General features: G+C 51.6%; 1 protein-coding gene across 1 annotated transcript; it reads left to right on the top strand.

Moving 5' to 3' along the window:
- Nucleotides 1-3,547: 3,547 nt before the first annotated feature.
- On the top strand, nucleotides 3,548-9,201 carry SPC24 (SPC24 component of NDC80 kinetochore complex). Its single transcript, XM_006744285.3, has 5 exons — nucleotides 3,548-3,739; nucleotides 7,585-7,729; nucleotides 7,899-8,003; nucleotides 8,132-8,208; nucleotides 8,992-9,201. Exons 1-5 carry the CDS (start codon nucleotides 3,580-3,582, stop codon nucleotides 9,096-9,098), a joined length of 594 nt encoding a protein of 197 aa, XP_006744348.1. The 5' UTR covers nucleotides 3,548-3,579; the 3' UTR covers nucleotides 9,099-9,201.
- Nucleotides 9,202-10,614: the final 1,413 nt, after the last annotated feature.

Genomic DNA, 10,614 nt, shown 5'->3' with positions numbered 1-10,614 from the left:
TCTCCACCCCCCAGCCCCCCGCCAATACCTTTTTTTTTTTAATAGTCCCCATCCTAATGGTTGTGAGGTGGCTCTTGCTTTGTTTTTTGGAAGGGAGGTGAGTGACCTTTTTTGACAGGAGCATTTATATCTATCCGGCTATGGTTGTGCAATCCCAAATGGCTTATCTCATGACCAGCCCACCCCAGCTGATAAGAGAGAGCTATCATTAGCCCATGGTTTAGAAAGGTTCCGAGCTTGCCAAGGTCACAGGTAATCTGCAGAACCAGAAACTGAACCCCTGACTTCTTATCTCCTCATTATTTCATTCTGCATTGTTAAGTAATCCACCACCTTTAGACACAGAGAATGTGAGCCCCTGCCACCAAAGGTCACACAGCTGAGAGTGACACAGCAATCAGCATAAATGCTCAGCCAACAGGAGGTGAGTGTTGCTTGCCCTGAGTGCTGCCTCCGGGGACCCAACTCCACACCCACACACTGATGTTTCAGCAAGAATGCTAGCTACCGGAGGAGACAAGGCTGGAGAGCTTCATCAACCTAAAAATCTAGGGATGGCCTTTTGGGGTCCTAAACCCCAAATATGCACAAAATCCAAACGTGTATGGATGTGGCATGCGTTTTTCAAGAAAGAGTCCGTGTCACTGCTTTGATCAGATTTCAAAGAGATCTGTGACCTGGATAAGACTAAATCCATCTATCAGTCCTAAGGGTGTTCCCATCTCCATGACCACTGTAAAAATATAAAAACAGCCCTTGGGGTCGTCACAAAAACTGTCTCTTGAAAGTAAGCTCTGGGGGCACCTGGGTGGCTCAGTCGTTAAGCGTCTGCCTTTGGCTCAGGTCATGATCTCAGGGTCCTGGGATCGAGCCCCACGTCAGGCTCCCCGCCCAGCCCTCCCCTCTCCCACTCCTCCTGCTTGTGTTCCCTCTCTCACTGTCTCTCTCTCTGTCAAATAAATAAATAAAATCTTAAAAAAAAAGAAATGAAAGTAAGCTCTGGGGGTGCCTGGCTGCCTCAGTCGGAGGAGCATGCGACTGCTGATCTTAGGGTCATGAGTTCAAGCCCCACATTGGGTGTAGAGATGACTTAAATAAATAAAACCTAAAAAAAATAAAGTAAGCTCTGAAGAAGAAGGTGGCCCCAGGCGTGGGGTCGGGGACCTGTCAGAGTCCTGATGATCAATCAAAATCACATTTCCTGACTTCTCTGTGGTAGCTTCTCTCCTTCCTCCCTGGCTGTGCCTTCTGTGTTCTGCCGGCTTTTCCTCTTTTCCACAATTTCTACAGTCAGAGGGTCTCAGTGCTTGGTCCTTGGGCCTCCTCCTCCTTATTCTCTTCCAGGGTGGTGGCATCTGGTCTCAGGTGCATCTGGACAACTGACTTTTATTCCCAGCCTAAGCGTCTCTACAGACTCACAGCCAAGCAACCACCTTCTCGATAGTTCCATGTGGCCATGCCCCAGCTACTAAGAACTTCCCTAAACCTTTCACTTCATGGGGCCCTGAGGGGGCCCTCCATTCTTATCTCCGTGCCTGTTCCTCTCCCTCTTGGCCACAAGCAGCACCACCCATCCAGGTGTTTGGGTCAAACACCCAGGAAGCAACTTCTTCCTTTTCCTCACTCTGCATATCCAGCCCAGCCCCCAAATTCTCTAGACTCTGCAAGATCTGGAAGCCAGTCCACTCCATAGCTCTCCTCTACTCAGTGCCTTCCAATGCTTCCTGTTATACCGGAATAAAGTTTCAGGACCCCTGGAAACCCTCTCCCTCCTCCTCTCCAGCCACTTGGACCTCCTCAGTATTCCTTAAACAAACTAAAAATTTCCCCACTTCATTGTCCTTTGCACAGGCTCTTTCTTCTGCCTGGCGCTGGTTTCCCAACATCTTTTTATCACTCAGATCCCGGTTCATGGTTCATATGTCCCCTGCTCAGGGAGTCCGTCCCTGTCCCTGGCCACATAGCCTAAAGTCACTTCCTTCCCTGCCCCCAACTCCGTTGACGCTATCCCAGACCCTGCTGGAGTGCCTTCAAAGCACAGTTTCCTCACTAAAATGATCTTGTTCGTTTGTTTCCTTGCTTATTGTGAGGTCTTGCCACTAAAGCAGTGGCCTTCCGTGTTTTTTGTGTGACCTACAGTAAGATGGAAATTACACCTGTGACCCAGCAGTCCAGGTGTTACGGTTGCATAACAAATTATTCCCAAATTTACTGCCTTTGAACAATGGCATTGATCTTGCTCAGAGATCTACAGTTTCAGCAGTTTGGTGAGGACAGCTCATCTCTGCTCCTCTTGGTGTCAGCTGGGATGGCTCCAAGGCTGGGGGCTGAAGTCATTTCCAGGCTCACTCACTCACTCACTCACTTCTGCTGCGACCTCATCTGGGAGACTCTTTATATCATCACCTTGGGTTCCTCACAACATGGCAGCTGGGCTCTGAGAAAAAGTATCCCAAAACTGAGAGAGGGCAAGAGAGCAAGAGAGGGCACAAGCTAGCACCAGGCAGAAGCTGCATCCTAGTTTCTGACCGAGGCTCGAGGCTTGTAATTCATAGTACCCTTTCTGCTACATTTTATTTGTTGCAGAGTCCTGCTGAAGTTCAAAAGGAGGATGAGTCTGCCTCTTGATAGGGAGTGTCAAGGTTGGAACTATTTCCGTAGCCATTTTTTGAAAATATAATCTGTCACACCCAGTACACAAATGCAGATTTTGGAGTTCCCCAAAACAATACTTAACGTTCTGTACACAATGCACTGATTTTTCCCCCCATTGTATTTTGTAGAAAACGCTGCTTGTGACCGGCTGAATTGATTTCTTTACCTCAGTTTGAGAAATTTGTCACGTAAATGGGCAGCTTTTCTTTTCTCTACTATAACCCTTCACACAGCATGGTGTTTGGTGCCAGTGAGGCTGGGTGCCCAACCTGTTAGTGTTCTATGTAGGTTTTATTTAACGCTTTAATATTGTGCTCACTGAATACCCAGCACCTTCCTCACTTAATCCTCACGCCAACACCTAAGTAGGTACTATTATGACCCCCATTTTACTGAGGAGGAAAGGGAGGTACAGGGAGGTGAAGTCATTTGCCCAGGGTAACAAAGCTAGTAAGTGGGATCCGAACCCCATAAATCTGGTTGCGGACTCTATTTTGCTATGCAGCCTCTTACGGAATTTATGTATTTATTACGTTGATTGTGAGGACCCCACGCACACTCTATACAAGGTCAGCTCCACGAGATGCAGTCCAAGGCTTCGCCCCTAGAACCCCGCCCTGGATGCAGCGGGCTGCCTACTGCCAAGGACGCAAACAACTTCAGGATCTGCCAGACGCTTTCCAGCCTGCGCAGGCGCATCATGCAGGACTCCCGCAGGCACACGCACCACCTCCCTCCCTGCGCCGATTGGTCATTGCCGGAGACTGACAAGCTAGCGCAGGCGCACTAGGCCAGACCTGAAGCTACCTCCCGCCCATTCTCTGATGACTGACGGAGGATCAAGCCAATGGAAACGGGCCTCTTCGGGAAGGGGGCGGGCCCTGCGGGCAGTTAAACCTGCGCGGGAATGGTCCTGGCGTAGTCATGGCTGCCTTCCGCGACATGGAAGAAGTGAGCCAGGGGCTGGTGAGCCTGCTGGGCGCCAACCGCGCGGAGGCGCAGCAACGGCGGCTGCTGGGACGCCACGAACAGGTGGTGGAGCGGCTGCTGGAGACGCAAGACAGCGCCGAGCAACGGCTGCGAGGTCAGGGCTGGGGCCGGGGGCGGCCGGGACCCGGGTCCGCGTGATGGCAGGGGGCAGAAGGTCCGCCTCAAAACCCTCCCTCCTGGGCGCCCCCATCCCTGCCCTGTTCTCCCGTAGACACTGCCTCCTCTGAGCCTCAGTTTCCCCGCCCGTGAAATGGGCTTCAGGATGGCAGCCACCTCCCAGGGAGTTAGTGGGTGAATATAGGAGCTCGCAGGGTCTGGCCCAATTTTGAGCGTTCCGTGAGCAGGAGCTGGGGGACTCAGGGTCCGAAGTGGGGCTCAGGAGTCAAAGCTCTGGGTTTTAATCCCAGCATCCCCACTTATTGAGGTTGTTCAGCTATTTTATTGAGCACCTGCCGTGTGCCAGGTAGAGTGCCAGCCCTGGGTTAGAAGCAGAGAACAAAACAGACCGATAGAGGGTAGTTAATGCTAGCGGGGGAAGTCAGAGGATAAACAAGGAAAATGGATAAGTCAGGAGGTGACGGGCTAAGGAGAAAAACTGGGTTGTATAGGAGGGAGTGGTGATGTTTTGGGGCAAGTCAGCAAAAGCCTTCTGAAAAGATGATGTTTTAGCAGAAACCCAAGGAGGCTTGGGAGGGAGCCAGGGCTATGGTGAGGATTAAATAAATCGGTGCTGGTAAGGTGCCCCCTGCTTTACATGGAGAGGACAGTGGATAGATAATACCATTTACGTGGAATCGAAGACACCTTCAAATGTAAGACTCTTAAAGCTAAGGGGAAAAAGCTTTGCTAATAAATATCTTAATATGCTACAGAGAGGGCTAGATCAAGCCTCTCCCACAGGTGAGAGGGGCTCGCCCAGCCTGCGACCTGGATTTCAGGTAACTCATGAGCTCTGCGGCCCCAGTCCAGTGGCTGCCCTCTCAAGCCTCAGTGTCCTCATCTATGAAATGGGACCACTGATAGCACTTAGCCATTTTTAAGTGTCCAGTTCAGTGGCAATAAGCACATTCACATCAGTGTGCAGCCATCCCCACCGTCCGTTTCCAGAACATTTTCATTATCCCCAACTGAAACTGTACTAATTAAACGCTGACTCCCCATTTCCCTTCCTTCCAGCCCCTGGCACCCACCATTCTACTTCCTGTCTCTATGAATTTGACTATTCTAGGGCCTCATATAAAGTGGAATCCTGGAATTTTGTGTCTGGCTTATTTTCTTTGTATTATTATTTTTTATATTTTCTCTCTGCCTAATTTCGCTTAGCAGAATGTTTTGAAGATTCATCCACGTTGTAACGTGTCAGAATTTCCTTTCTTTTTAGGGCTGAATAATATTCCAGTGTATGGACATACCTCATTTTGTTTGTCCGTTCATCCACTGATGGACAGTTGGTAGCTTCCAGCCCCCGCCTATTGTGAATAATGCTGCCATGAACATGGGTATGCAAATATCTCTTTGGGTCCCTGCTTTCAAATCTTTTTTTGTATTTTCCCACAAGTGGAATTGCTAGATCGCATGGTAATTTGATATTTAACTTTTTGAGAAATTGTCATCCAGTTTTCCACAGTGGTTTCGGTGCCAGGGTTGGTTGGTTTGTTTTTTTAAAGTTTTTATTTATTCATTTGACAGAGAGAGAGAGCGAGAGCAGGAACACAAGCAGGGGAGTGGGAGTGAGAGAAGCAGGCTTCCCGCAGAGCAGGGAGCCCGATGCGTGGCTCCATCCCAGGACCCAGAGATCATGACCTGAGCCGAAGGCAGACGCTTAACAACTGAGCCACCCAGGCGCCCCCAGGGTGTTTTTTTTTTTTTTTTAATGCCTTTTTACAGTTACGTTGTATGCGGAGATACTGTTTGGGTTGAGACTGAAATGACCTAGGAGCTAGGCAGGGGATGGCTTGGGGGAAGCATGTTCCTGGCAGAGGTGACTGCAAATGCGAAGGTCCTGAGGTGAGGGTGAACTTGGAGGCCCCGGAGAAAGTGGTGCAGGTGAGGTCAGCCACAGCCAGACCCTGCCGGCAGTGAGCCCCCCAGGAGGTGTTTGGAGGTTGTTCTAAGTGTGGTGCATGCCCCAGTCAGTCTTCCCCTTCTCTCCTCCTCCTCTCTCTTTTTTCTCTCTTCTCTCTCCTCCCCACTGCATTCGCTCCCCCTCCATTGATGGTTTGGGGAGCAGATGGCATCACCCAGATTGCCTGGGTTTTAGCAGAACGGATGGAGTTGGGGCTGGCGAGACAAGAGTCGGTGTACCAGGGAGCTGGTACTCTGGGATCCAGTTCAGATCCAGGCCTCAGAGCTAAGTGCCTGTGGACAAGTCACTGAACATCTTGGGGCTTCTGTCCTTCACCTCTCCATGGGGGCAGGGGTTAAGCCACCTCCCTCAGAGGCTTGTGAGGGAGGAGGGCACTCCCAGGGAAGAATCCAAGGTGACTCGGTTGTCTGTGGGGAGGGTGAGGGGAGAAGGGGCAGGAAGGCTGCAGAAGAGAGCCAGTCCCTCAGCTATCCTAACAGGAAATCAGCAGGCACTGTTTAAAACAGACAAATCAAGAAATAGCAGCATAAGCAAATTATTTAGAAATGTGAAGGTCAATGCCAGAGAAAACAGTGATGAGTTGAAAGTGGCTGCTTCAGAGGGTTGGAGAGGCTTGGGGAGGGGGGTGTTCCTGTGTGTGTTTAAGTTTTCACAGCCATATACGTGTACTATTTTGATGAAAAATTAACTTAATGTAAGTTTGTAAACACTTAAACGCCAGCCCTTTGGGAAACATTTCCATCTGTGTCTTCTCTGAGTTGGCGGGTTTCTCCAGCTCTCTGGGAAAAAACATGGTAACCTTGTTAGGGTGTTTTTGATCTTTCTGGATGTTTTGTTCAAAGCATGTTTATTCTGAGTAGGTGCTGGCGATCTATGGTGAATGTAAGATGCAATGCCTGATTGGAGGAAGAAGGAGGAGGAGTGAATCATTCAGTGCTGGAGGGGCTGTCATGGAAGCATGGCCGTGCCCTAGGAGGGAGAGGAGAGTGTCCGGCTGCCCGAGTTGTGCACTGCCCAGGAGGTCTTGAAGGCTGAGTCCAGGAGTACGCAATGGGCAGGAGCACAGTGGCATCCCACAGAGGACAGGCAGGTGGAGGCCCAGGCCTGTGAAAAATGGGGCTTGTTTGAAGAATGATGAGGTGTTTTTGTGGCCAGAGCAGAGGGAAGAGTACATGGTGGGCTGAAAAGCAGGGAGAAAGGCTGTCGGGGAAGTTGAAGGTGCTCAGAGGGACCTGGACCTTATCGTGGAGACACTAGGCAGCCATGGGTGGTCTTTGAGCCGGGGAGTGACTTCACATTTGGTCTCTAAGACAGCCACACTGGAGGCAGAGAGCAGAAGGGACTGGCAAGCAGGGAGCGAGGGGGAGGCTGTTTGGGTGGTCCTGGAGGGACCTGTGAGGGGATTGCCGCTGGCCAGGAGGAGGGGACTGGCCAGACCTGGATCACTAATGGGATGTGGGAAGTGAGGGCCAAGCTTCTTGCTTGGGCAACAAGGTTGACCGTGACATTGTAAGTTAAGACTAGGTGTGCAAAGAAGGACTGGATTGATTGGTTGGTTGGTTGGTTGATTGATTTTTTTATTCATGCATTCGTTCGTTTTTTTTGGCGGATTCAAATGTGTTTTGGTGAAATGGAAGCACTTTTGCAAGGTCCGGGTGGAACTGAGTGGTGGGCTTTTGGAAATAGGATCGCAGGTTGGGGAGCCGTAGACAGGGAAGTGAGGAGTGGCCGAGACCTCAGGTGCATGAACCCCCCACCCTTTGTCCTCGGGCTCTTCTGGGGCAAGGGCAGACCCTGGAGAAACTGCTTTGAAGGGCTTCCACCTTCTCTCCTCTCCACCCCCCCTCCCCCAGAGGTTCTGGCCATGGAGGAAGAAGTGGCCCAGAGCCTTCTTGATGCGAAGGAGCGGGCGCACCAGGGGGGTGTCGAGTTGCAGCAGCTCAAAGCCGAGCTTCGGAAGGCCGGCGAGGAGGACACCCGTCTGAAGGCCAGCCTCCTATATCCTTCCGTGCGTGTGTGGCGGCGGGGCCTCGGGCTCACCCCGGAGACGCCAGCTCGTGGACGCTAGGCACCGGGCTTGGAGCCGGGGGCCCTGGGCCCCCCCGCGGCTGGGGTTCGCGCGGGCAGCCCCCCTCCAGAGCGAGGTGACCTTAACTGCCTGCTTTACTCAGCTCACCCGAGAGCTGGAGGAGCTCAAGGAGATCGAGGCCAGTCTGGAGAGACAGGAGAGGGAAGTTGACGAAGACACGACTGTCACCATCCCCTCGGCCGTGTAGGTCCCTCCAGCGCGCGTGGGGTGGTGGGGCAGGTGTTGGGCGCGGCCCCGCAGCTGAGTTGGAGTCTCTGCGGGAGTGACTTTCTTTTCTCTCTCTTCATCTTGTTTTTTGTGTTCTCGTTCAGGTATGTGGCTCAACTTTATCACCGAATTAGTAAAATTGAGTGGGACTACGAGAGTGAGCCGGGGATGGTCAAAGGCAGTATCCTTTGTGGAGAAAGTGGAGCCTGGTGCGATGTGAGGTGCTGAGCCGCTGTGGGCAGCAGTCCGGCAGGTCCCCCGAATCCCCAGACGACCCCGCAGTCCCGCTTCTGGGCATAAACACAAACAAATGGAAAGCAGGGACTCGAATGGATATTTGTACACCTGTGTTCATGACTGCGTTGGTCCCAACGGCCGAAAGGCGGGAGCAACCCAGTGATGTCTCGGCAAACTGCTGGGTGAGCACGCTGTGGCGTATCCATGCCTTAAAGTAATATTCCGCCTTAGAAAGGGAGGGCGTTCTGGCACATGCTAGAACATGGATGTACCTGGAGGACATGATAGGTGAAATCAGCCAGACACAAAAAGTGAACTGCTGTCTCATTCCACGGACGGGAGGGGTCCCTAGAGGAGTCAAAGCCACAGAGACAGGAAGTAGATGGCAGGGGCTGGGGAGAGGGGGAGGGGAGTCCATGTTCCAGTTCGGGAAGATGGAAAGTTCTGGGGACTGATGGCGAGGGTGGTTGCACAACCCCGTGCATGTACTTAATGCCACTGAGCTCTACACTTAAAAACTGGTTAAAGTGGTATATTTTACGTGTATTTCACCACAATTTTTTAAAAAGATAGTACATTATCAGAATTTAAATTTTGTTCACAGAAATCTCGTTTGGTCTCTAAATATCATCATACAATTTTTTCAGAGGCAGTATCCTTTGCTCCTGGGGTCCCGGGGTTGGGGGGGCACTGTGTGTGTCAGGCTTCCTTACATCTGTGCCCTCAGTCCATCACGGCCCCAGCGTCGCCCAGCCCATCCACCTGGACAGCACCCAGCTCTCCAAGAAGTTCATCAGCGACTATCTCTGGAGCCTGGTGGACACGGACTGGTAGCCGGGAGCCTCGGGGACACGTCCGTCCACAGCACAAAGCAGCCGTGGTGGGTGGTCGGTGCCTCAGTGGTGAGATGAGCTGAACATTAAATGTTTACACACAAGTGCGGTTTGTTACTGGATTTCTTTTGACCTTCGGCCTCAGTGCTGGCCTGGCCTTGGCTAGGTAACCTCGGAGAACTGCCCTTGCGGCTAGACCTGCGGCTTCACGTCATGGTCACGCTGTAGGAACGACGCTGTAGTGTATGAGGACATGTCCTGTGTCTTTGTCATTTGTGATTCGAGTTGGGCCCTTTTGCATTGACTCGGGGCATATCCTTGAGTGCCACTGTGTGCCCAGAACTGGAATTTGGAGGTGCAGGCTGGAGCCCTGAGAGTGCCATTGCCACACGTGAGGCGGGATGCAGTCCTCTGGGGTGGATGGGAGCCTGGTTTTCCCTGATGACCGTGGAACCGGGTATCAGCAGCGCCGGACTTTTTTTTTTTTTAAGATTTTTTTTATTTATTTATTTCAGAGAGAGGGTGCGAGCAGAGGGAGGAGCAGAGGGGAAGGGACAAGTACGCTCCGGGCTGAGCGCAGAGCCTGACGCAGAGTTCAACCCCACGACCCTGAGGTCATGACATGAGCCGAAATCAAGAGTCAGATGCTTAACCAACTGAGCACCCAGGCACCCCTGGACTTTTTTTTTTTTTTTTTTTTAAGTAGGCTCCACATCCAGCGTAGAAGCCCGATATGGGGCTTGAACTTACGACCCTGAGATCCAGACCCGAGCTGAGATCAAGAGTCAGACGCTCAATGGACTGAGCCACCCAGGCGCCCCAGTACTGGACTACTTTATGTGGGGGGAGACTAAGTTATCTTGTGTGTGCCACTGTTTGTTTTGGTTTGGTTTGGTTTGGGTTTTTTTAGTTTATTTATAATCTCTACACACCCAACACGGGGCTCGAACTCATGACCCTGAGGTCAGGAGTCGCATGCTCCACTGACTGAGCCAGCCAGGCGCCCCACAACTAAAGTAAATCTAACTGATGCAGCATACAACCCAGGCCAATCTATGTGTCCCCCTACCCCCCAACCTCAGTGATTTGGGGTACCACTAAGAATGGGAAGCTGATGGCCAGCCTGCCTGCCTGAGGGTAGAGAACGGGAAGTGGGTTCCCCTCAAACCTAACTGGCTGCCTTCAACATAAAGCCTGGCCGGTAGATTTGTTACGGTCGCATGAGCCTCTGGGTCCTTTGGTCTGGGGTTTCGTGCACATCTGTATAACTGAATTGTTTCTAGTAGGTGCAATGTTACGGTAAGTTTTTTAAGTGGAGAGGGGGCATTCTAGGCAGAGGGAGCAGTAAGTTCTAGTAGCATCTGAGCACATCATGGGCACTAGACATAGTCCATTCAGGTCACCCTTGGAGGTTCCGGGGCAAGGAAGACTGCCTGTCAGGCTCTAGGGAAATGGGCCAGTTCATTCGGTTCACAAAAATTCCCAGAACTTCAGAGGCCCTGTTTTTATGCCAAGGG

The sequence above is a fragment of the Leptonychotes weddellii genome, chromosome 1, assembly GCF_054177405.1.
Source record: "Leptonychotes weddellii isolate Sample4059 chromosome 1, ASM5417740v2, whole genome shotgun sequence".
NCBI lineage: Eukaryota > Metazoa > Chordata > Mammalia > Carnivora > Phocidae > Leptonychotes > Leptonychotes weddellii.
The sequence above is the reverse complement of the archived record's forward strand: the minus strand, read 5'-3'. Positions and strand labels throughout refer to the sequence as shown.

Excerpts from the sequence above, each read along its gene's own strand:
- SPC24 (XM_006744285.3), top strand. The coding sequence starts at position 3,580 with ATGGCTGCCTTCCGCGACATGGAAGAAGTGAGCCAGGGGCTGGTGAGC. Across the intron at positions 8,004-8,131 it reads GTCACCATCCCCTCGGCCGT|GTATGTGGCTCAACTTTATC; the intron begins GTAGGTCCCTCC and ends GTTCTCGTTCAG. Across the intron at positions 8,209-8,991 it reads GCCGGGGATGGTCAAAGGCA|TCCATCACGGCCCCAGCGTC; the intron begins GTATCCTTTGTG and ends CTGTGCCCTCAG.